General features: G+C 53.6%; 1 protein-coding gene across 10 annotated transcripts in view; it reads left to right on the top strand.

Annotated features, from left to right (window-relative positions):
* The window catches only part of LOC134026489 (protein unc-79 homolog), a 39,410-nt gene that overhangs the window by 11,264 nt on the left and 2,238 nt on the right, over positions 1–25,908 (top strand). For 3 of the 10 annotated variants that reach the window (XM_062469295.1, XM_062469301.1, XM_062469305.1), the window contains 35 exons: positions 486–715; positions 1,230–1,401; positions 2,462–2,692; positions 2,926–3,116; positions 3,296–3,419; positions 4,316–4,456; positions 4,905–5,102; positions 5,644–5,871; positions 6,098–6,239; positions 7,043–7,122; positions 7,292–7,440; positions 7,639–7,796; positions 9,758–9,939; positions 10,494–10,695; positions 10,878–11,057; positions 11,600–11,668; positions 12,455–12,792; positions 13,258–13,440; positions 13,818–13,980; positions 14,586–14,735; positions 15,042–16,298; positions 17,639–17,740; positions 18,511–18,877; positions 19,242–19,382; positions 21,207–21,245; positions 21,390–21,502; positions 21,621–21,706; positions 22,170–22,343; positions 22,428–22,496; positions 22,939–23,049; positions 24,177–24,281; positions 24,799–24,876; positions 24,966–25,055; positions 25,237–25,412; positions 25,531–25,714. In XM_062469295.1, the coding sequence (XP_062325279.1) occupies positions 486–715; positions 1,230–1,401; positions 2,462–2,692; positions 2,926–3,116; positions 3,296–3,419; positions 4,316–4,456; positions 4,905–5,102; positions 5,644–5,871; positions 6,098–6,239; positions 7,043–7,122; positions 7,292–7,440; positions 7,639–7,796; positions 9,758–9,939; positions 10,494–10,695; positions 10,878–11,057; positions 11,600–11,668; positions 12,455–12,792; positions 13,258–13,440; positions 13,818–13,980; positions 14,586–14,735; positions 15,042–16,298; positions 17,639–17,740; positions 18,511–18,877; positions 19,242–19,382; positions 21,207–21,245; positions 21,390–21,502; positions 21,621–21,706; positions 22,170–22,343; positions 22,428–22,496; positions 22,939–23,049; positions 24,177–24,281; positions 24,799–24,876; positions 24,966–25,055; positions 25,237–25,412; positions 25,531–25,714 (6,603 nt within the window). The remainder of the gene's footprint in view (positions 1–485; positions 716–1,229; positions 1,402–2,461; positions 2,693–2,925; positions 3,117–3,295; positions 3,420–4,315; positions 4,457–4,904; positions 5,103–5,643; positions 5,872–6,097; positions 6,240–7,042; positions 7,123–7,291; positions 7,441–7,638; positions 7,797–9,757; positions 9,940–10,493; positions 10,696–10,877; positions 11,058–11,599; positions 11,669–12,454; positions 12,793–13,257; positions 13,441–13,817; positions 13,981–14,585; positions 14,736–15,041; positions 16,299–17,638; positions 17,741–18,510; positions 18,878–19,241; positions 19,383–21,206; positions 21,246–21,389; positions 21,503–21,620; positions 21,707–22,169; positions 22,344–22,427; positions 22,497–22,938; positions 23,050–24,176; positions 24,282–24,798; positions 24,877–24,965; positions 25,056–25,236; positions 25,413–25,530; positions 25,715–25,908) is intronic. The other 7 variants (XM_062469300.1, XM_062469297.1, XM_062469298.1 and 4 more) reach the window with 7 other exon arrangements.

A 25,908-nucleotide genomic window follows, 5' to 3' on the forward strand; every position in this document is an offset into this window, starting at 1 on the left:
AGTGACTTGTCTCTACATGTTGCTGAATGCGTTATCTCTGTTGTGTTGTTAGAGGATGTGCTGCTTCAGCGTGAGGGAGAGGTCAGAGGGAAGCCAGACTGCAGATCTGTTCATGTGATAGGTGCTAATGGGTCTCGGTAATGGCCAAAGCTCTCAGTGGCTGATCAGATTAGTTCTGTCCCCTCAATGCCACCCTTTCTATTTCCAGTAAAGTGAGACTCCACAAAGCTACATGTAGGGAAGATGAATACCTACTATTGTTTGACCAGCAACATTTCCAGCACAATCACGCAGGATTGGACACATGTCCTTCCTCAGCTCCAAAGTCTCCTCGGTGTGTTTCCCATTCGTCTCCTTTAGTTTCTTAAACACATAAATCACCCCAGTTCTCCTTTCTCCATTACTTCTGTTATCTCTCTGTCCATTACTCCCTCCCCCCTCCTCCCCTCCTCCCCTCCTCCTCCTTCCCCCCTCCCCCTCTGTAGAACTGCAGCTCTCATGTCAGGAGGGCGGTTGTCACCTGCTTCTCAGCTGGCTGCTGTGGGCGCCATGGCAACCGTCCCGTCCGCTACTGCAAGCGTTGCCATGTCAACCACCACATCAGCGAGGTGGGGGCTGCGGCGGAGACCCATCTGTACCAGACCTCCCCCCCGCCCATCAACACCCGGGAGTGTGGAGCCGAGGAGCTGGTCTGCACCGTGGAGGCTGTGATCAGGTCTGGAGCTCTCTCTCTCACTCTCTCTCACTCTCTCTCACACTCTCTCTCTCTCTCTTTCTCTCTTTCTCACTCTCTCAAACTCTCTCTCTCTCTCTCTCTCTCTCTCTCTCTCTCTCTCTCTCTCTCTCTCTCTCTCTCTCTCTCTCTCTCTCTCTCTCTCTCTCTCTCTCTCTCTCTCTCTCTCTCTCTCTCTCTCACTCTCACTCTCTCACTCTGTCTCTGTACTCTCTCTGTACTCTGTCACTCACCTCTCTCTCTCTCTCTTTCTCTCTCTCTCTCACACACACACACACATACACCAGCAGACCTAAGTAGCACCATACATCATTTATAAGTAGATATGAGTCAGTTTATTATCTTTCTCGCTTACTTTCACACACACACACACACACACACACACACACACACACACACACACACACACTCTCTCTCTGTTATGACTCCTCTCTCTCGTTCTCCACCCCCTGCTCCTCCCTCCCCCCGCTCCCCCCCCCCCACGGTCCTCCCCCAGCCTTCTGAAGGAGGCAGAGATCCACGCGGAGCAGAGGGAGTTTGAGCTGACCAGGCGACGTCAGATGGGCCTGTCTGCCTCCCACCACTCCCTGGACAACATCGACTTTGACAACAAAGAGGATGACCAGCACGACCAGAGGCTGCTCAGTCAGTTCGGCATCTGGTTCCTGGTGGGTGGGCTCTGTCCTAGTCCTGGGGGTCAGATGGCTGAGCGGTTAGGGAATTGGGCTATTATAATCAGAAGGTTGCCGGTTCGATTCCCGGTTCGATACCCAGGCCGTGCAAAATGATGTTGTGTCCTTGGGCAAAGCACTTCACCCTACTTGCCGCAGGGGGAATTCCCTTGTACTTACTGTAAGTCGCTCTGGATAAGAGCGTCTGCTAAATGACTAAAATGTAAAATGTAGTCCTGGGGAAGAGGAGTCCCACTCAACCTTGATGCCATACCGAACTGTCTCCATCTTTCTTTCTTTCTCCTCTCCCTTTCTCCCCCCCCCCCTGCTCCATCACCCCCCCACTCCCTTTCTCCCCCCCCCTGCTCCATCACCCCCCCCACTCCCTTTCTCCCCCCCCCCTGCTCCATCACCCCCCCACTCCCTTTCTCCCCCCCCCTGCTCCATCACCCCCCCACTCCCTTTCTCCCCCCCCTGCTCCATCACCCCCCCCACTCCCTTTCTCCCCCCCCCTGCTCCATCACCCCCCCCACTCCCTTTCTCCCCCCCCCTGCTCCATCACCCCCCCCACTCCCTTTCTCCCCCCCCCTGCTCCATCACCCCCCCCACTCCCTTTCTCCCCCCCCCTGCTCCATCACCCCCCCCACTCCCTTTCTCCCCCCCCCTGCTCCATCACCCCCCCACTCCCTTTCTCCCCCCCCCTGCTCCATCACCCCCCCCACTCCCTTTCTCCCCCCCCCTGCTCCATCACCCCCCCCACTCCCTTTCTCCCCCCCCTGCTCCATCACCCCCCCCACTCCCTTTCTCCCCCCCCCTGCTCCATCACCCCCCCCACTCCCTTTCTCCCCCCCCTGCTCCATCACCCCCCCCACTCCCTTTCTCCCCCCCCTGCTCCATCACCCCCCCCACTCCCTTTCTCCCCCCCCCTGCTCCATCACCCCCCCCACTCCCTTTCTCCCCCCCCCTGCTCCATCACCCCCCCCACTCCCTTTCTCCCCCCCCTGCTCCATCACCCCCCCCACGCCCCCTCGCCCCCCCCCCACGGCCCTCCCTGCAGGTGAGCCTGTGCACCCCCAGCGAGAACACCCCCACAGAGAGCCTGGCGCGGCTGGTGAGCATGGTGTTCCAGTGGTTCCACTCCACCGCCTACATGCTGGACGACGAGGTGGGCAGCCTGGTGGAGAAGCTCAAGCCCCAGTTCGTCACCAAGTGGCTCAAGACCGTCTGCGACGTGCGCTTCGACGTCATGGTGATGTGCCTGCTGCCCAAGCCGGTGGAGTTCGCCAGGGTGAGTGAGGAAGGGGGGAGGGGCTTGAGTGGGAGGGAGGTGGGAGGAGTGTGCTTGGGGAAGCGGAGGGCTAACGAGTGGGTCTGAGGGTGCCTGATGACCGGTGTGTGAATGTGAGCTGTCGAAGCCACAATGGAGCACTTCAGGAGGTGTCACATGACAGGAGAGGAGAGGGCTTACCGCCCGCTGGGTGACGGTGAGTGATGACAGCCTGCTGACCTCCCTGTCTGCAGGCGGGGGGCTACTGGGACAAGTCATGCAGCACGGTGACCCAGCTGAAGGAGGGGCTGAACCGCATCCTGTGCCTGATCCCCTACAACGTCATCAGCCAGCCGCTCTGGGAGTGCTTCATGCCCGAGTGGCTGGAGGCCATCCGCACTGAGGTGCCCGACAACCAGCTGAAGGAGTTCAGAGAAGTCCTCAGGTACTGAACACGCGGAGCCTCTACTGGAGCACCAGGCTGTGGATGCTGACCGTGTGACCGTCGAAGCTTCATCAAGCTCCTCTCTCCTCTCTCCGCCTCCACCTCTCCCTCCTCCGTGTCTCCCCCTCTCTCTCTCCCCCCCCTCTTCTCTCTCTTGTCTCTCGTCCTTCTCTCTGTAGTAAGATGTTCGACATCGAGCTGTGTCCATTGCCCTTCTCCATGGAGGAGATGTTTGGTTTCATCAGCTGTAGATTCTCAGGGTACCCGGCGTCTGTGCAAGAGCAGGCTCTGCTCTGGCTGCATGTGAGTACACACACACACGCACACACGCACACACGCACACACGCACACACACACACACGCGCACACACACACACACACACACACACACGCCTCACCTGACGCTCGTCAGTAGTGCCTTCTCCTGCCCACTCTGGGATTTGACTTTCAAACCCCCTCTCATGAGCACCTCTTTAACCAGCCTCGCCTCCTGAGAAGGCGGCTCTTTGACTGCGTGGGTGGGCAGTATTCAAACCGATTCAACCCTGTTGCGTAAGCAAATGCAGGCTCTGACGTACAGGCATTCACCGTGTACCTCACGTTCTCTCTCTCCCTCACACACACACACACACTGACGCACACACACTGACACATACACACTGACACACACACACTGACAGACACACACACACTGACACATACACACTGACACACACTGACACATACACACTGACACACACACCTGAGAGTCTGTTTCATATCCTGTGGTTTACTTCTAGGTGTGAAATGAACAGGTTGTCGTGGTGTGTGAGTGTCAGGGCAGGGGCCCTGCTGAATATGGATCTGGGTCACCCTGCCCAGGATGAGACTGGGGAGGGAAGGAGAGTTAGATAGGGGGGTGGGGGGGTCGACTTCTCCATTCTGCTCTCCCAGTGTGGTGCCCTATATACTGGAGCGGGTGTCTGTCTCTCTGTCACGGCTGTGATCAATAGAAGACAACAGCCAATAGCAGAATATGGGTCATGAAACAGATACGGAACAGGAGTGAGAGGCATGATTAATATTCAGTGTTCACGTTGTGTGTGTGTGTGTCTCTGTGTGTCTGTCTGTGTGTGTGTGTCTGTGTGTGTGTCTCTCTGTGTGTGTGTTTGTGTCTCTGTGTGTGTGTGTGTGTGTGTGTCTGTGTGTGTCCTCTGCAGGTGCTGTCTGAGCTGGACATCGTAGTTCCTCTGCAGCTGCTGATCGGGATGTTCTCTGACGGGGTGAACTCTGTGAAGGAGCTGGCCAATCAAAGGAAGACCCGGGCCTCAGAGCTGACGGAGAATCCGGGGGCGCGGAGGGTAAACACCGTCTGTGCCGTCACAGACGACTCCGTCTGTGACGGAGTCGCAGAGAAAGAAAAGAGAGAATTGAGGTGCCTCTAGAATGGTGGTTCTCTGACTGAAGCAGTCGTGTCAGTAGCGATGTGAAACACACGGTTTCTGTTCGCTTCTGTGGTCGAACGATTGCGGGCACTGTGCTGGTTGCTGTGGTAACCGGGGAAGTCTAAATATAGTGCTGCTTAAAGAGGCTTAATTGCCACCTCTTAGATGTACCGTATAGGTCTAAGTTCAGCAACTTGTGAAGATATTTTCGCTTTTCTGCATGTTCATTTTAGTAGAAATATTGAGGTGTGTGTATGTGTGTGTATGTGTGTTTGCATGTGTATTGTGTGTGTCTGTACTGTGTGTGTATTACGTGTGTGTGTGTGTATTTTGTGTGTACTGTACACGTGTGTGTTGGACGCAGGTGAGCGTGGTGTCAGACCCAGGCCGTCGCGGCCTCACCCTCAGCCCCTTCCCCAGCCCCTTCAGGAGCCCCCTGTACAGCAGCCCCTTCAAGAACCTGGGCCACGCCACCGGGCACTGCGCCCTGGACCTGGACTGCGATGATGACGACATGAACCTAGGCTGCTTCATCCTCATGTTCGACCTCATCCTCAAACAGGTGAACGGCCCGCCCTCCGCAGAGATCAGTGGCCTCCTGTTAAATCAAATTGAAATGGTTAGCATAGTATGCTTTTTACAAACACTTGGGCTTCACTTCATGCCCATAGAACTGTACTGTTTACTGTTTACATTTATATTCATTTAGCAGACGCTTTTATCCAGAGCGACGTATAAATAGTGTATATAGAGAGTACAGCGGAAGATCGAGGCTCAGAAGTGCGTAGTTATGACAAGACGTCGGTTGTCGAACGGTCTGTGTCCTCGAGTTACCGTATCACAAAACACAGCACACGTCCAAAGCACTCACACGCACACAAACACACACACACACACTCACATACACACACACACAAGCTTGCTTGCTCACCTCCACGAGGAGGTTAGCTGCTGTACACACGGCACCACTGTGGGAATGTGACGTTCCATCACCCCCTCTCCTTCCTTCCTGCTGTTCCATCGTTTGCTGTCTCTCTCTCTCTCTCTCTCTCTCTCTCTCTCTCACCCCCCCCCCACCCCTCGCCCCACCCCTTCGGGCCCAGATGGAGCTGCATGACGAGGGCGTGATGCTGGGTTTGGAGAGCAGCCTGGGGAAAGATGTGGTGGGCATCATCAACAACGTGTTCCAGGCCCCCTGGGGTGGCTCACACACCTGTCAGAAGGACGAGAAGGCCCCAGAGTGCAGCCTGTGCCAGTCCAGCATCCTGTGCTACCAGCTGGGCTTTGAGCTCCTGGAGAGACTCACCCCCGGAGAGGAGATACGGCTGGTGGTGAGACACACACACACACACAGAAACATACACACACAGAAACACACACAGACACACACACAGAAACACACACACACTTACACAGAAACACACACATACACACTCAGACACACACAGAAACACACACGCACAAGCACACCAACACAAGCAAAATGAGGGAAACCTAAATTCCATCCTTGAACCTTACCTCGTATTAAAAGACACAACCACATCATGTTTCCTGCAGGAACCTACAGACAGTCTGGAGGACACTCTGTTGTTGCCCCAGACAGAGTTCTACCTGGGCTCGGAGCACAGGGCGGAGGAAGGAGACAACTCCAACGATACGCACACCGACACCCCCAGCGACCCCTCCCTCGACAACCCACGTACGTCTCCCTCGACAACCCATGACCCCTCCCTCGACAACCCACGTACGTCTCCCTCGACAACCCACGACCCCTCCCTCGACAACCCACGACCCCTCCCTCGACAACCCACGTACGTCTCCCTCAACAACCCACGACCCCTCCCTCGACAACCCACGACCCCTCCCTCGACAACCCACGACCCCTCCCTCGACAACCCACGTACGTCTCCCTCGACAACCCACGTACGTCTCCCTCGACAACCCACGACCCCTCCCTCGACAACCCACGACCCCTCCCTCGACAACCCATGTACGTCTCCCTCGACAACCCACGACCCCTCCCTCGACAACCCACGACCCCTCCCTCGACAACCCACGACCCCTCCCTCGACAACCCACGTACGTCTCCCTCGACAACCCACGACCCCTCCCTCGACAACCCACGACCCCTCCCTCGACAACCCACGTACGTCTCCCTCGACAACCCACGACCCCTCCCTCGACAACCCACGTACGTCTCCCTCGACAACCCACGACCCCTCCCTCGACAACCCACGACCCCTCCCTCGACAACCCACGTACGTCTCCCTCGACAACCCACGACCCCTCCCTCGACAACCCACGTACATCTCCCACAGGGTCAGGGCCGGGTAGCAGAACAGCAGTGTCGAAACCCACATCTCCAAAGACTTCATTGAGCTCACTGATGCAAAGAAAAAACAAAGCATAACATTGCAGTGACATCATCATGAAAGAACCACCGATTATTTCAGTCCTCTGGGAATTTCTGTTTTCACATGACAGCCTTGTTCTTCCCGACAGCACTGAAGAATAATGCTGATAAGAAGTTCTCTTACCAGGAGCTACCAGTGTCTCTGAAGCTCATTTACACAATTCTGCAGGTACTCCCTTCCCCAGCTTCCCCAGAGAGCATTCACACCATACACCGTTCACAAGAATACCAATCTATATGAGTAAAAAGCATAAATTGCCAAACCCCTAGGACATCATAGAGTACTGTATGTCATGTTTGTGTCTATTTTACTGTGATATCTATTTTCTGTGATGCAGGACATGTCAAAGTTCGAGGAGCCGGACATTCTGTTCAACATGCTGAACTGTCTGAAGATCCTGTGTCTGCATGGAGAGAGTCTCTACCTGGCTCGGAAGGACTACCCCCAGTTCCTGGCCTACATCCAGGAGAAGATGCTCATCCCCAGGTCAGGAGTGTGTGTGTCTGTGTGTCTGTTACAAGTTTGCATGCCCATTATAAAATGTCAACAAATATTTTGATGCTTATTTTCGAAGCAACCTATAATAGTACAGGAGGAAAATTTGAACCTGTGACCACTTGATCTGCAGCGCAAGTGCTCTAACCACTGAGCTCTACCCTCCTTGATGTGTGTGTGTGTGTCCAGCTTGTGGTCCATGCTGAAGTCCGAGTTCTGCCAGCTGGCTTCGCTGGCAGTGCCCCAGCTCCTCCACGCCCTGTCCCTCTCCCACGGTGCAGACATCTTCTGGAACCTGGTCGACAGCAACTTCAACAGCAAAGACTGGAAGACACGCTTCGAAGCAGGTGAGGGGGGGCAGCAGACGCGGGGGGGGGGGGGGATGCCTCTCTGTGTTTGAGTCTTTTCTGATCACCACAGTGAGTGAATGTGTGTGTGTGTGAGTGTGTGTGTGGGTATGTGTGTGTGTGAGTGTGTGTGTGTGTGTGTGAGTGTGTGGGTATGTGTGTGGGTATGTGTGAGTGTGTGTGTGAGTGTGTGTGAGAGTGAGTGAGTGGGTGTGTGTGTGTGTGAGTGTGTGTGTGAGTGTGTGTGAGTGAGTGGGTGTGAGTGTCTGTGTGTGTGAGTGTGTGGGTATGTGTGTGTGTGGGTATGTGTGAGTGTGTGTGTGAGTGTGAGTGAGTGGGTGTGAGTGTGTGTGTGTGTGTGTGTGGGGTGGGGGGGGGTGAGTGTGTGTGTGTGTGTGGGGGGGGGGGTATCCATGAATGAAACATCAGAAAGAGCCTCTCCCTCGCCCCCCTACCAGGCGCTACGACGGCGTTGTCATGGTTACCCTGTGACTCCGGGTGGTGGAGGAACAGACAGATTAATCAGGTCTCTCTCGCGCTGTGATTGGCAGAGAGGAGCTGGTGACCTTGAGACACTGTCAGAGGACGCTGTCAAGTCTCCTCTTCTAGGGTGGAGGTTGAGAAAGAGAGAGAGACAGATAGAGGGAGGGAGACAGATATAAGGAGAGAGACAGACAGAGAGAGGGAGAGAGACAGACAGAGAGAGGGAGAGAGACAGACAGATAGAGGGAGAGAGACAGACAGAGGGAGGGGGGGGCCATAGAAACCATAGCGGTGGAATTAGAGCATCAGCCTGCTTCCTTCACAGTGTACAGGTAACGCACACAGAACTGACTTGTACAGACAGACAGACAGGTAACGCACACAGAACTGACTTGTACAGACAGACAGGTAACGCACACAGAACTGACTTGTACAGACAGACAGGTAACGCACACAGAACTGACTTGTACAGACAGACAGGTAACGCACACATTACAAAGACTGAATACTAGCAGCACGATTAAATAATGTCATAATAGGTTTTGTAGACACATCATGGTGAATTCTAATGATCTAATTACGGCTGGTATTAGCTGCTCTCAAACAGATGGTCATTTACTTGTCTGTGTAAATCAAGCTAAAAAGACAGTCGGGAGCCAAGGCAGCAACATAACCCCCAGACAATCTGGCTGTCACAGCGGACTCAGGTTAATCTCTGCTGCCATACTGCCACCTACTGTCTCTGGCTGTCAATACACCTCAGGTCCTCTTCACCAGACCGAGGATGCTGTATCTAGGAACACTTCAGATCCAGGTGCTTGTAATAAGCTTTGTTTTATGGGTAACAAGGTTGTAGTAAGTAGTAAGTCATGTTAACATGTACACATGTTGATAAGTATCTTGGAAGGGCCTTGTTACTTATTAACCAGCACTTATCTCATCTTACGATAACCTTAACCCTAACTCTTACTAATCTTATCAACAGCTATACAGTCTCACAGTTTCATATACTGTAGTAAACAAATGTATGATGATGTTTATTAGGGTGACCAGATTTGAGTTTGTGAAAATGAGAACACCTCGTCGCGTCAACGGGGGTGTGGGGGGGGGGGTGCTGGTTGTGTATTGCATGCCGCACTTCTGATCAAAATGACAGTTCTCTCTACAGTCAGAGCTCACGCAAGAAGGTAGAACGTAAGGGAAATACCCTTTCCAAAACTTGTAAGGGCGTAATAGTTCGTGAAAGACCCATGAGAAACACAAATATCCGACGAGGCAAAATCCCGGACAATTTTGGAATCCCTGCCTGCTGCCGGACGCATTTTTTAGGTCTCGAAAAGAGGACATGTCTGGGTACAACAGGACGTCTGGTCACCCTAATGTTTATCATCTCCTGTTTACTTTTCCACCCTATTTCTTCCTCTCTGTGACCATATCCTGTCCTGCTCTCCTCTTGTGTCTGTCGTGGCGCCCTCTAGTGGAGAAGGTGGCGGTTCTGTGTCGCTTCCTGGACATCGGCTCCGTCACCAAGAACCACCTGCTGAAGTACTCTCTGGCCCACGCCTTCTGCTGCTTCCTGGCGTCCGTGGAGGACGTGAACCCGGCCGTGGCCACCAGGGCCAGGCTGCTGCTGGACACCATCAAGAGACCAGCGCTGCAGGTCACACACTCATGCACGCACACACACTCATGCACACGCACACACACTCATGCACGCACACACACTCATGCACACGCACACACTCATGCACACGCACACACACTCATGCACACGTACACACTCACACATGCTCATTACATTTACATTTAGTCATTTAGCAGACGCTCTTATCCAGCGCGACTTACAGTAAGTACAGGGACATTCCCCCCAAGGCAAGTAGGGTGAAGTGCCTTGCCCAAGGACACAAGGTCATTTGGCATGGCCGGGAATCGAACCGGTAACCTTCCGATTAATAGCCCGATTCCCTAACCGCTCAGCCATCTGACCCCCCTCATGCATGCACACACACATGCATACACATATTCACACACACACACATGCACGCATGTCTCAGAAGGCTTCTCATACACCCATAGAACTGCACATAAACCAACCTAAACCCACATATGTCATGCATTAGTTATTGCAAAACAAACAAGGACTGATCTGTGTGTGCTTGTGTGTGTCTGTATGTCTGGGTGTGCTTACGTCTGTGTGTGTGTGTGTGTCTCCAGGGACTGTGTCTGTGCCTGGATTTCCAGTTTGACACAGTTGTGCGCGACCGGCCCATCATCCTCAGCAAACTGCTGATGCTGCACTTCCTGAAGCAGGAAGTACCAGCTCTCAGCTGGGAGTTCTTCGTCAACCGGTTTGAAACGCTGTCACTGGAGGCCCAGTTACACCTGGACTGCAACAAGGAGTTCCCTTTCCCCACCAGTACGCCCCTGTCTGGGATTGTCCCTGTCTGGGATTGTCCCTGTCTGGGAAACTCTAAACTAAAACAATTGTTTTAGAGTGTTAAGTACTGTGATGTGTAGCCTTTCTGCAAATCCTTTACTAGATTCACTTTTCTACCTGATTGTAATATATTTGTTGTAAATTATTATTTATCTTTTTAGCTATCACAGCCGTGCGCACCAACTTAGCGAACCTCAGCGATGCGGCGATGTGGAAGATCCGACGCGCCCGCTTTGCAAGGAACCGTCAGAAGAGCGTGCGCTCGTTACGGGACAGCGTGAAGGGCCCGTTTGAGTCCAAACGGGCTTTCTCTCTCCCCGAGACGCTGAGCAACCGAATACGTGAGTGGTCGCACTGCAGACAAACTGTCAGGCTGCCTGTCTGTCTTTCAGGCTGCCTGTCTGTCTGTCAGGTTGCCTGTCTGTGTGTCAGAACCTGTGTTTACTCCCAAGATCCTATTGTCTCGCTCTCTCTTCACTCATGTTTACTCGCGTGTATAATCCCTGTTCCTCATCGAGGTTCTCAGTGCTTCTTAGTCATGCCGTGAGTAAGAAGCTTACGTTCCCATACGTTCCTCCTCATCTCCTCCGCACAGAATCCAGTCTGAGTTTCTGGGGGTCGGGCTCTAGCCTACTTATGACTGCGTTCCGTTGAGTGTGTTTGCTTCGCTCTATTTGACAGTAACAAATGCCGATTAGCGCTATTGTAACTATTTGTTGTTAGCATCGTTTTAGCACCACTCAGGATCCACGCGTCACGTTTGAGGCCATGTTGTTTTGAACCGTGTGAAGAGTGGAGCGAGTTTGTCTCAGAGCTCAGACGTGTCCTGTGCTTCCTCCCCTGAACATTCTCCTGAATTGTGTTCTTCATCTGTGGTTTTTAGCTTTAAGGCTTACGAGGCAAGAGCACTCGGCCCCGACTCTGGGAGATATGATAGAGAAAATCCTGCCAGGTAAATAACTACCCAAATCTGACTCATCCTATCAGAACAGAGCCGTCTACATTTCCTTCAGCATTGTCACATTGGGAGAAATAATATCTTGTACACTGGTAAAAACCGATTGGCCAACTGTAAATGTGAAAAAGCAATGTTTGTTCTTGCGTGACATTCGTTGTTATTTCATGCGCAGTTGAAGTCCTGTCAAGATGAATCACAAACACATTATAATGTTGAAATGACCACGTTTACTCTTGCTAATGGCTAGCTTGTCACCAGTTACATGTTGTGTTTTCCCTTCCACTCCATGACCACGTTGCAGTGATGTCCATGGTAGAATGATTCTGTCTCCTGTGTGTTCCATGTGGATTGTACCAGATGAGATGACTGGTCCACCCTGTCTGTCATGTCTGTCTCTGTGTTTGTGCTTGCTGGCCACACCCACCCTCCTCTCCATCACCTCCACCCACCCACCTATCCTCTCCATCACCTCTATTCTCTCCCCTCCTTCCATCCTCCCCTACATCCTCTCCCCTCTCTTCCGCTCCTCTTTCCCCTCTCCTCCCCTCCTCTCTCCCCTCCACTCTCCTCCCCTCCTCTCTCCCCTCCCCTCTCCTCTCCTCCCCTCTCCTCCCCTACCTCCCTTCCGCTCCTCTCTCCCCTCTCCTCCCCTCCTCTCTCCCCTCCCCTCCCCTCTCCCCTCCCCTCCTCTCTCCCCTCCCCTCTCCTCCCCTCTCCTCCCCTACCACCCTTCCCCTCCTCTCTCCCCTCCTCCCCCCTCCTCTCCCCCCTCACCTACAGCCCGCTTTTTCCCGTCCTGTAACCCTGACGCCTCAGCCCCTCTCCCAGGCCACACCCCCTCCCTCGAGGACGACTCCCTCATCAGGGACCTGCTCCCTGAGGACGCGGGTATCGACCACCAGACTGTGCACCAGCTGATCATGGTGCTGATGAAGTTCATGGCCAAGGACCAGAGCAGCGCAGAGGCTGACATCGGCAGCGCCAAGGCCTTCAACACGGTGAAGAGGCACCTGTACGTCCTGCTGGGGTACGACCAGCAGGAGGGCTGCTTCATGATCGCTCCCCAGAAGATGCGTACCTCCACCTGCTTCAACGCCTTCATCGCTGGCATCGCACAGGTGTGGGGCGTCGTTAGGGGTTGGGGTTAGGGTACCATAATCCTAACCCTAGACAGATTCTGACTAGCTTTCAATAGCTAATACCTTCATTTGTATTCCATTGTTTTGGACAAAAGTGCTAAATTATTCAAATGTAAAAATGTTATGAAATCATCAATTTATTATAAAATTGCAACCTTTAGAAACTATTTTTGAAAATATATTTTCAACCTTAGAATTTTTTTGTCAAAACTGTTTTTTACAATTTTTTTTCAAAAAACCTTTTTAAACCTTTCCAAAATATTTGAGCAAAAACAAAAATCATAAATATTTTTGCAACCTTTAAAACATTAAGTACAGTTACAAAGTATTTGTACTTCATTACTTCCCATCTCTGGTACCAAGTTAAAACGAGAGCCAATCGTGACCTAACTCGGTTCCTGCCCGGGCCTAGTGATAATGACAGACTGTGTTGATGTCTCCCAGGTGATGGACTACAACATTGGCCTGGGCAAGCAGCTGCTCCCCCTGGTGGTGCAGGTGTTGAAGTACTGCACCTGTCCTCAGCTCCGTCACTACTTCCAGCAGCCCCCCCGCTGCTCTCTCTGGGCCCTCAAGCCCCACATCAGGCAGATGTGGCTCAAAACCCTGCTGGTCATTCTCTACAAGGTACTGGACTTCATTAATTGTGACTTGTCTAACTACATGCTCTTACGGTTCTTCCCTTTGGGACTTATTTGGTTTTCACAATGTATGCTTCATGTTTGGTTACCCACAATGTTCTCGTTGTTATGTTCAGTGACCTATGCACTTTTGTAAAGCTCTCTCTTGGAAGTCGCTTTGGATAAAAGCGTCTGCTAAATGCATAAATGTAATGTAAACATTGGGGATAGCTCAGTAGCGTTTGACTGCAGATCTGAAAGTCGCAGGTTCAAATCCAACCCCTTTGAAGTCACTTTGAAGGAAAGCTTCTGCTAAATTAACACAATGTTACAATCTGTTGGCCTCACAGTTCCCTGTCTCGCCCCCTCCACCCTGTGTTGCAGTACCCCTACAAGGACATGGATATGAGTAAGGTGGTCCTCCATCTGATCCACATCACCATCAACACCCTGAACGCCCAGTACCACAGCTGCAGGCCCCACGCCGCGGCCGGACCCCTCTACAGCGACAACTCCAACATCAGCCGCTACAGCGAGAAGGAGAAGGGTGAGCTCCGTCAGGGCCTGTTGATCCATGAAACACCTTCATCTCCCTGAAACACCTCCCTGAAACACCTTCATCTCCCTGAAACACCTTCATCTCCCTGAAACACCTCCCTGAAACACCTTCATCTCCCTGAAACACCTCCCTGAAACACCTTCATCTCCCTGAAACACCATCTCCCTGAAACACCTTCATCTCCCTGAAACACCTCCCTGAAACACCTTCATCTCCCTGAAACACCTCCCTGAAACACATGAAATCATCTCCATGAAACACCTTAATCTCCCTGAAACACCTTAATCTCCCTGAAACACCTCCCTGAAACACCTTCATCTCCCTGAAACACCTCCCTGAAACACCTTAATCTCCATGAAACACCTTCATCTCCCTTTCCTGTTCTGTGACTGTTTTGAAACACCTTCATCTCCCTTTCCTGTTCTGTGACTGTTTTGGTTTCTGAAACACCTTCATCTCCCTTTCCTGTTCTGTGACTGTTTTGGTTTCTGAAACACCTTCATCTCCCTTTCCTGTTCTGTGACTGTTTTGGTTTCTGAAACACCTTCATCTCCCTTTCCTGTTCTGTGACTGTTTTGTTTACTCTCTTTCAGAGGAAGACAGTGTGTTCGACGAGTCGGATGTCCACGACACCCCGACCGGAGCGGGGAACAAGGAGTCGCAGACCTTCTTCGCCCGCCTGAAGAGGATCGGAGGCAGCAAGTCTGTCAAGTACCAGCCTGTGGAGCTGAACGCACAGAAGAGTAGGAAACAATGCACAGTGCCTGTGTATTAACAAATAGGTATTGTTCAAAATGTGAGTGTCATTCTCTCTCTCTCTCTCTCTCTCTCTCTCTCTCTCTCTCTCTCTCTCTCTCTCTCTCTCTCTCTCTCTCTCTCTCTCTCTCTCTCTCTCTCTCTCTCTCTCTCTCTCTCTCTCTCTCTCTCTCTCTCTCTTTGTGTGTGTGCTTGTACGTGTGTGTGTGTGTGTGCTTGTATGTGCGTGTATGTGCTTGTACATGTGTGTGTGTGTGTGCGTGTGTGCTTGTACGTGTGTGTGTGTGTGTCAGGTGAGATCGAGCTTTCGGAGTACCGTGAGGCCAGCGCCCTGCAGGACAGCCTCCTGCACTGCGTGAGAGAGGAGAGCACCAGGAAGAAACGCCTGCAGGCCATGCACAAGCAGAAGTCCCTGGACATCACCAACACCGACTCCATCCTCTACAACCTGGACGAGCACCGACGCAAGTCCTGCATCGACCGCTGCGACCTGCAGGTGCCGCCCGCGCCCCCGTCCTCCACCACCTCCAACCCCCGGCGGGGCGAGCCCCAGGGGAAGAGCTCCTCTGACGGCTCGTCGTGTCGGGTGGAGGCCGGGGAGGCCTGGGACCAGCGGGGGTCGCGCGGGGGTCAGTCGAACAGCTCCAGGCCGGTCATCCCAGAGGTGCGTCTCAGCTGCATGGAGACGTTGGAGGACAAGCCCGGCCTGGACTCTCCCCTCTCCGGGGGCTCGGTCCAGGGGAAGGACGACCCGGACCTCATCGACCTCTCCTCCGACTGCACCTCCATCCCGGAGAAGCACTCCATCCTCTCCATGTCCGACAGCGACTCTCTGGTGTTCGAGCCCCTGCCGCCGCTGAGGATCGTGGAGAGCGACGAGGAGTTCGACCTGAGCGCCGTGGTGGGCGTCCGCTTGAACGGCACTGCCCGAGCCCATGCCTCTCCGCCCGGCAGCAGGGCGCCGAGGCTGTCCCCCGTGGAGGACAGCTCCAGGGAGCGGAGGACCACAGAGGCCCCCCCTAGAGGGAGCCCCCTGCAGCTGGGAGAGAAGAGGCCCAGCCTGCTGACTCCAAACGCCTCCCTGGACCTGCCCGACCGGCCGGAGCTCTCCAGAGATCAGGGTCTGGAGAGCCCCCTGACCCTGAAGCAGAAGAGGGATCTGCTGAAGAAGTCGCCCGCCGTCCCTGACTCGTCTGTGGATGACATGTGCCCCGAGGCCGGGGTGACGCTGGGGTCCAGTCCCTCCGGCAGGACCATCTTCCTGGACATCCCAGAGGACACAGCCGTGCCCCTGACCCCGGAACACCCGGACAACAGCAACGGGGACGAGGAGGAGGAGGAAGACGAGGAAGACTACGAGCTCGGGGACGAGGACGACAGCGACCTGAAGCCGGACGACGAGGACGACGAGGACGAGGCCGAGTTTAAGATCCAGATCGTGCCGCGGCAACGCAAGCAGAGGAAGATCGCCGTGAGCGCCATCCAGAGGGAGTACCTGGACATCTCCTTCAACACCCTGGACAAGCTGGGGGAGCAGGCTGCCGAGGCCGGTGAGGAGGCCGGGGCTGGGGGGCTGGGAGGCTGAGGCAGGGGCTGGGAGGCTGAGTCAGGGGCTGGGAGGCTGAGGCAGGGGCTGGGAGGCAGGGGCTGGGAGGCTGAGGCAGGGGCTGGGAGGCTGAGTCAGGGGCTGGGAGGCTGAGGCAGGGGCTGGGAGGCTGAGGCAGGGGCTGGGAGGCTGGGAGGCAGGGGCTGGGAGGCAGGGGCTGGGAGGCAGGGGCTGGGAGGCTGAGGTAGGGGCTGGGAGGCTGGGAGGCAGGGGCTGGGAGGCAGGGGCTGGGAGGCTGAGGCAGGGGCTGGGAGGCTGGGAGGCAGGGGCTGGGAGGCAGGGGCTGGGAGGCTGAGGCAGGGGCTGGGAGGCGAGTCAAGTGGCTGAGCGGTTAGGGAATAGGGCTAGTAATCTGAAGGTTGCCAGTTCGATTCCCGGCCGTGTCAATTGACGTTGTGTCCTTGGGCAAGGCACTTCACCCTACTTGCCTCGGGGGGAATGTCCCTGTACTTACTGTAAGTCGCTCTGGATAAGAGCGTCTGCTAAATAACTAAATGTAAATGTGATGTAAATGAGGCTGGGAGGCTGAGGCAGGGGCTGGGAGGCAGGGGCTGGGAGGCTGAGGCAGGGGCTGGGAGGCTGAGGCAGAGGCTGGGAGGCAGGGATGCAGGGATTCTGTGAGGCAGGGGCTGGGAGGCAGGTAAGGAGGCTGAGGCAGGGGCTGGGGGAGGCTGAAGGCCTCATATAACTGCCAGACGTAACGCAAAACAACTATTCCCATTTATACACAGTGTTAAACAAGCTACTGTTTCTTCCGTGATTATGTCTTGGCAGTGTCAGATCTGCCTGCCCCCCACGCTGTGCAGTTCCCTGTGATGTGCTGTGGTTGTTATCACGTCCCTCATTCCAACCCCATGGCTAACAAGCATCCAGAACACTTTAACAAAAAGCTGAAAGAAACATCGAACGGAGGGAAAGAGGAAACTGTAACAACGAGAGAAATCTCATATTTTCGTAAAAATGATCAGTGTTGTTGGCCTTCACTTTAAACAGACACCTAAAGATGTTGCTACTTAATGTAGGTGAATAATCTCATGAAGGAGGTGATCTCAAAACCACTAGCCAGCACATCTATAAATTGCATCACCCAGAAGATTTACTGGCACTGTAAATAGCATAACAACAAACTGTGACAACCTTCCTCTCCCTAATTAAATGGTAGAAATGAAAATAAGCACCCTGTACTTTAAAACAGACAGCTTATACACATCGGGTGTCTGCTGCCATGGTAATTTAGGGCACAGGAAATTCCCGGCCCTTCACTCATCGAGCGTTGCTTTGCAGATCACAAGGTTGTGTCTGCCCTGGACAAGTCTCGCGAGTCGGCCTCTGCCCCCACCCTCCAAGCTGCTAAACCTGAAGCCAGCAACCGTTCCTCAGTGTCAAGTAGGACCCAAATACTTTCACCTGATTCTCAAGACTGATCTAACTGATTGTGGTCATCGGGTCATTAAAAGTTTTTGACCTTTTGTTTGTTCGATTTTTTACACCAGTTTTTTCATGTTTTGACCAAATATATTTATTTGTTTCCTATTCTCTCAGTTTTTTTTTATCAAGTAGTGACTCCACAAGTATAATACTTAAACTTGTACAGTTAAACGATTAAAAACAACAATCAGAAAACACACAGGGAGGCTATGAAAGCAAAAACTGAAACGAATCAAAGAAATACACGTACGTTGAACAGTACGATTATTGATCATGGCTCTAACCCCACATAGCCAGTACCTCATAGCTGTAACCCCACACAGCCAGTACCTCATAGCTGTAACCCCACACAGCCAGTACCTCATGGCTCTAACCCCACACAGGCAGTACCTCATGGCTCTAACCCCACACAGGCAGTACCTCATAGCTCTAACCCTACACAGCCAGTACCTCGCAGCGCTAACCCCACACAGGCAGTACCTCATAGCTCTAACCCTACACAGCCAGTACCTCACAGCGCTAACCCCACACAGGCAGTACCTCATGGCTCTAACCCCACTCAGCCAGTACCTCATGGCTCTAACCTCATCTCATTTTGATTTCAAACTCAGAACATCAGCTTCTCCCAATAAACTAGCTTGTTGCCTTAGCTACTGGAGCAAGATTTTGAAGAGTAGTTGAAATGACAACCCCCTGAATATATACTCTGTGTGTGTGTGTGTACCCAGCTCAGTACCGCCAGGTGAAGAGAGGCTCTCTGGGCGCTCTGACCATGAGCCAGCTGATGAAGAGACAGCTGGAACACCAGTCCAGCGCCCCCCACAACATCAGCACCTGGGAGACAGGTGAGACATCAGGGGATGAGGCGAGGGGGGATTTGAATCTGAAGCTTCTTGATCTACAGTCAAGTGCTCTAACCACTAAGCTACACCCTCCCCTACTGGTGTTTGGTGAGTGTCTCCTAAAGGCTGATGTAGCTGTGTTGTGTCCAGGCCCCACCAAGACCAGCCTGCTCTCGGCCCCCAGCACCGTCAGCATGTTCGTGCCCGCCCCCGAGGAGTTCATCGATGAGCAGCCCGCCACCATGACTGACAGGTGCGTCAACCAATCACTACGCACCAACATGTCAGCCAAGCCAGGTTGATAGTGTGTGTGCGTGTCTGTATGGCTGGAACCTGTGTATGTCTGTTCATGAGTATGTGAGAGTGCATGTGTGTGTGTGTATCTCAGTGTGTGAGAGTGTGTGTGTGTACCTGAGTGTGTGTGAGTGTGTGCGTGCGTGTATCTCTGTGAGTGTGTGTGTGTGTATTTCTCTGTGTGTATGTGTATCTGAGTGTGTGTGTGTGTATCTGTGTGTGTGTATACCATGTGTGTGTGTGTGTGTGTATACCAGGTCTGTGTGACAGCTGTACTGTGTCCCAGGTGTGTGTGTATACCAGTTGTGTGTGCTGTGTCCCAGGTGTCGTGACTGCGGGGCGGTGCTGGAGGAGTATGATGAGGAGACCCTGGGTCTGGCTGTGGTGGTTCTGTCCATGTTCGTCCACCTCAGCCCTGAGATGGCAGCTCCCCTGCTGCTGGACATCGTGCAGTCTGTAGGAAGGTACAGCAATGACCACACACCTGACCTCCCCACACACCTGTACATGACAGACCTGACCACACACCTGTACATGACAGACCTGACCACACACCAGACCTCCCCACACACCTGTACATGAAAGACCTGACCACACACCTGTACATGACAGACCTGACCACACACCTGTACATGACAGACCTGACCACACACCAGACCTCCCCACACACCTGTACATGACAGACCTGACCACACACCAGACCTCCCCACACACCTGTACATGACAGACCTGACCACACACCTGTACATGACAGACCTGACCACACACCAGACCTCCCCACACACCTGTACATGACAGACCTGACCACACACCAGACCTCCCCACACACCTGTACATGACAGACCTGACCACACACCTGTACATGACAGACCTGACCACACACCAGACCTCCCCACACACCTGTACATGACAGACCTGACCACACACCAGACCTCCCCACACACCTGTACATGACAGACCTGACCACACACCTGTACATGACAGACCTGACCACACACCAGACCTCCCCACACACCTGTACATGACAGACCTGACCACACACCTGTACATGACAGACCTGACCACACACCAGACCTCCCCACACACCTGTACATGACAGACCTGACCACACACCAGACCTCCCCACACACCTGTACATGACAGACCTGACCACACACCTGTACATGACAGACCTGACCACACACCAGACCTCCCCACACACCTGTACATGACAGACCTGACCACACACCTGTACATGACAGACCTGACCACACACCAGACCTCCCCACACACCTGTACATGACAGACCTGACCACACACCAGACCTCCCCACACACCTGTACATGACAGACCTGACCACACACCTGTACATGACAGACCTGACCACACACCAGACCTCCCCACACACCTGTACATGACAGACCTGACCACACACCTGTACATGACAGACCTGACCACACACCAGACCTCCCCACACACCTGTACATGACAGACCTGACCACACACCTGTACATGACAGACCTGACCACACACCAGACCTCCCCACACACCTGTACATGACAGACCTGACCACACACCAGACCTCCCCACACACCTGTACATGACAGACCTGACCACACACCTGTACATGACAGACCTGACCACACACCAGACCTCCCCACACACCTGTACATGACAGACCTGACCATACACCTGTACATGACAGACCTGACCACACACCAGACCTCCCCACACACCTGTACATGACAGACCTGACCACACACCTGTACATGACAGACCTGACCACACACCAGACCTCCCCACACACCTGTACATGACAGACCTGACCACACACCTGTACATGACAGACCTGACCACACACCAGACCTCCCCACACACCTGTACATGAAAGACCTCCCCACACACCTGTACATGACAGACCTGACCACACACCTGTACATGACAGACCTGACCACACACCTGTACATGACAGACCTGACCACACACCTGTACATGACAGACCTGACCACACACCTGTACATGAAATACCTCCCCACACACCTGTACATGACAGACCTGACCACACACCTGTACATGAAAGACCTCCCCACACACCTGTACATGCAGATGTACTGTATTTCACTGTGTGCCTTTCACATGCAAAGTTTCCTGTATCATGTTACTCGTTAATGGTCCTTCTCTACATGCTTCTCCAAACTGCCCCTTGAGGCCGAATAAAGTGGATGAACTTGAAGTGAAGTGAAGAGCCAGTTGCTCACTGTGCTTCTCTGTGTGTGTGTCTGCACTCTCATCAACACGTCTCGTTTCAGGCTGGCTTCCAGTGGCAACTGCTCTGGACAAGCTGAAAGGTATGAAACGCCACATCCGTCGTGACGTATTTTAAACAAAGCTGAATGCAGTCAGCACATATTGACGGCAATGCTTTGGACAGAAGGGTACAGATAAAGATGGGTACAGCTGTTCTGTGTGTGTGTGTGTGTGTGTGTGTGCAGCCTGCTGATCCCGGGGAACGCGGCGGGCGTGGCCAAGCAGTTCCTGCGATGTGTGTTTCACCAGCTGGCTCCTAACGGGATCTTGCCCCAGCTCTTCCAGAGCAACATCAAAGGTCCGCCCCTCTGCCCCATATTCCCCCCCCTCCCCCCCTCCTTCCCACCCCCCCCCCCCCCCTCCACAGGGACGAGCTGTGACCTTTACCCTCTGTGTCCCCCCTCCCTGTGTTCCAGATGTGAGCTTCCTCAGGACCCTGGCTTCTTCCCTCATCGACTTTAACGAGTTGAGCTCTGTGGCCGCGCTGAACCAGCTGTTGGAGGTGGGCTTTTCCCTGGCTCATGGGTGGAAGGATGAAAGCCTGCTGGATGTCTGTGGCTAACGCTTCACGTTTCACTTCTGACGCTCAGCCAGCAGGGAGCGCTGTTGTCCAAGTAGTGATCGACTCGACAGAAAATGTTGTGCTGTCAGGGTAGAACAACGCTGGATGAACAGTGTGTGCTTTGTGTGTTCATGCTCAGCCAGCCAGTCAGTCATGTTTACTGTTCACTGCCTCTTTGGTTATTAAAACTGTTTTACTTCCAACTGATGTTGTAAGATACAGGCCTTGTGGCAAATGTGACTGATTTCCACAGCACATCCGCGCTGCACAATCACCCATCACTGCTTTAAACCACACTGACCCCAGCCCCGGCAAATACAATCTTAAATAACATTCATAACAAATGTAATTGCTCTGCCAAGAGATCTTCATTATATAACCCTGTTATCCCTCCGTCCTGCAGGGTCTAAACAACAAGAAGAGCCTGCCAGCAGGGGGCACTATGCTGCACTGCCTGGAGAACATCGCCACCTTCATGGAGGCTCTGCCCATGGACTCCCCCAGCAACCTGTGGACCACCATCTGCAACCAGTTCCAGACCTTCCTCACCCGGCTGCCCTCTGTGCTGCCTCTGAAGGTGCCCGCTCGCCCACGCCAGGGGTAGGGGCTCAGGCTCCCTCTCCTGCGCTCGTAACCAGTTAACCGTCTGTCTCCCCCCCAGTGTCACCTGGACTCCGGTCTGAGGATCCTCATCTGCCTGCTCAAGATCCCGACCACCAGCGCCACGCGGGTGAGCTGAGCCAGCTTCCTGTTGTGTTCATGTTGAGACGCGTGTCTGATGGATGAGCCGCTGCCTTCCAGGCCTGAAGCTTACCTTCTTGTTTGTCTTTCTCTTCAACTACCTTCTTCCTCCATTCCCTCTTCCTCCTCCTCCTCCTCCTGATTCTCTTCCTCCTCCTCCTCCTGCTCCTCCTGTTCCTCCTCTTCCTGATTCTCTTCCTCCTCCTCCTGCTCCTCCTCCACCTCCTCCTCCTGCTCCTCCTCTTCCTGATTCTCTTCCTCCTCCTCCTGCTCCTCCACCTCCTCCTCCTGCTCCTCCTGTTCCTCCTCTTCCTGATTCTCTTCCTCCTCCTCCTCCACCTCCTGCTCCTCCTCTTCCTGATTCTCTTCCTCCTCCTCCTCCTCCTGCTCCTCCTCTTCCTGATTCTCTTCCTCCTCCTCTTCTTCTTCAGAGCTTACTGGAGCCCTTCTCCAAGCTGCTGAGCTTCGTCATCCAGTACGGCATCTTCAGCCTCTCCTACCTGGTGGAGCTTTGCGGCCTCTGTTACAAAACCTTCAACAAGGTAAACCGCAAGGCGTGACTCCATTCAAACAGAAACTGTGTGTTTGGACAGCGACCGTCTAATGAGAGCGAGTCCCTTCACGGCCGGAGGAACAGGAAGTTAGGATCTGTCGCTAGTCAGAGGTTAGAGTCCCTAGCGCGGACACACAACAGTCCCAGGTTCATATCTCAGGGGTCACACCTCTGTCCAGACAGGAATGTGACAGGAGTGTCACAGGTGATTAAGTAGGCAATCAGCTGGTATTGATGAACATGATTGGTGGGGGGGGGGGGGGGGGGTATGGCCTGAAGATATATGATGTGAGGCTGAGAGGGAGTCTGTCAGAGGGGGCTGGAACAAGGCCTGTCTCCAGAGATACAACGGATGGCTCCTCCGCCTGCCTCCTCTGCCAACACAGCCTACTTTATGTCCACCACATTATTGATTTTCCCCCACCTAGTTTAATCCTCTCTATATAATTCAGATATTTTTTTCAATACGAGAGTCAACGTGAAGGATTGCTGCTGAAATGTTGATGTGCCTTCGCTGGCTCTGAGGTGAGCCGAACTCTCGCTCAAACAGTTCAAGAAAAAGTTAAGGAGAAAATATGTGCATTAGAATATCTGGCTGGGAGGAAGGCCATTATTAAACAAGGTAACGCGCCATTAACTTTCAATTATGAGAGCATGCACAGAAAGCTATGCATACATTAACGACAACAAAATAAACAGCCGACCATCTTGCACAGCACGCTAATAGATGAGGGCATGCTTGAACCACTGTTTCAGCAGAGTAAACAGGCCTGTTGGGAGAGGAGAGAGAGCGAAAGAAAAAGGAGAGAAGGAAAGAGGGGAAAAGAGAACTATGGAGGAAAAGAATGACCGTGTATTTTGTAAACAGGCAGCGAGGCGTTTGTGGTGAGGGAATGAACAGGAAGAGAGGAAGAGAGAGCGAGGGGGAGAGAGAGAGCGAGGGAGAGAAAGAGGGAGAGACAGGGAAAGAGAGAGAGAGATTAGTGCCTCTTCTGGGACTAGTCTTGCTCCTCTGCTTCTCTCTGTCTCTAGTCACGTAGGGACATGAACATGCATGTTTATATCTGTCTCTAGTTGTGTAGGGACATGAGCAGGCATGTTTATATCTGTCTCCAGGAGAGGGACAAGTTCTACATGTCTCGTATCGTGGTGCTGGAGCTTCTGCAGGCCCTGAAATTCAAGTCCCCTCTCCCGGACACAAACGTGCTGCTGCTGGTTCAGGTGAAAACGCACCGTGCACAGCCTTCCCTCACCTCCATCAGCTTCCCTCATCCTCCATCAGCTTCCCTCATCCTCCATCAGCTTCCCTCACCTCCATCATCTTCCCTCATCCTCCATCAGCTTCCCTCACCTCCATCAGCTTCCCTCATCCTCCATCAGCTTCCCTCATCCTCCATCAGCTTCCCTCACCTCCATCAGCTTCCCTCACCTCCATCAGCTTCCCTCACCTCCATCAGCTTCCCTCATCCTCCATCAGCTTCCCTCATCCTCCATCAGCTTCCCTCATCCTCCATCAGCTTCCCTCACCTCCATCAGCTTCCCTCATCCTCCATCAGCTTCCCTCACCTCCATCAGCTTCCTTCACCTCCATCAGCTTCCCTCACCTCCATCAGCTTCCCTCATCCTCAATCAGCTTCCCTCACTGCCATCAGCATGCACTCTTCTGCCTAGACAGAAATATTATAGTAGTGGAAAACTGTAAGAATAACTCTGGTTTGTGTTACGCTCGTGTTGCCAGTTTGTGTGTGCAGACATTGGCACAAGGCTAGCAGAGTCCACCATCATTCAGAAGCACATGATCTCATCCTTACCAGGGGTAAGACAAGTTATTCTAGACAATCGAATGAAAATATTGTTAAGATAACGTTTTAGTCCGTTGATAATCGGTTGCTCTGTGTTTGGCAGTGCACGACAGCTGCCATGGAGTGCATGCGACAGTATGTCAGTGAGTTGTTGGACTTCATAGCAGACATGCACACGCTGACCAAGCTGAAGGTGAGTTCCCTTCATCAATACCATGACGCTCAACCTGGTGGTGAGGAGCAACCTAGCATGGCCTCTGTCTACCTCACAGATGTGCTAAACTATGGGTCTCTCGCTCTCTCTCTTATTCTCTCTCTCTCTCTCTCTCTCTCTCTCTCTCTCTCTCTCTCTCTCCCTCTCCCCCTCTCTCCAGAGCCACATGAAGGCCTGTTGTCAGCCTCTCCATGAGGACACCTTCGGGGGGAACCTGAAGGTGGGCCTGGCGCAGGTGGCTGCCATGGAGATCAGCAAGGGCAATCACCGTGACAACAAGGCCGTGATTCGCTACCTACCCTGGCTCTACCATCCCCCGTCCGCCATGCAGCAGGGGTGAGAGGATCCCGTCGCCGTCAGCGACAGAAACACGTCCGTAGCCGTCATTCGACGACTTTTGACCCCCAGGTTTGCCCTCACCGGTGTTGTCGTGTACCTGTGCCCTGTCCTCCAGGCCCAAGGAGTTCATTGAGTGTGTGTCCCACATCCGCCAGCTGTCCTGGCTGCTCCTGGGCTCCCTGACCCACTGTGCCCTCCACCAGAGCTCCACCACCTGCATGCCCATCCCTCTGGACGCAGGCTCGCACATCGCAGACCACCTCATCGTCATCCTCATCGGCTTCCCGGAGCAGTCCAAGGTCTGGAGGGGGGTCGGGGGGAGGGTGGGGGAGGGCGGGGTGAGGGTGGGGGAGGGCGGGGTGAGGGTGGGGGAGGGCGGGGTGAGGGTGGGGGAGGGCGGGGTGAGGGTGGGGTGAGGGTGGGGGAGGGTGGGGTGAGGGTGGGGGAGGGCGGGGTGAGGGTGGGGGAGGGCGGGGTGAGGGTGGGGTGAGGG

Source organism: Osmerus eperlanus, chromosome 9, assembly GCF_963692335.1.
Source record: "Osmerus eperlanus chromosome 9, fOsmEpe2.1, whole genome shotgun sequence".
NCBI classification, from domain to species: Eukaryota; Metazoa; Chordata; class Actinopteri; order Osmeriformes; family Osmeridae; genus Osmerus; species Osmerus eperlanus.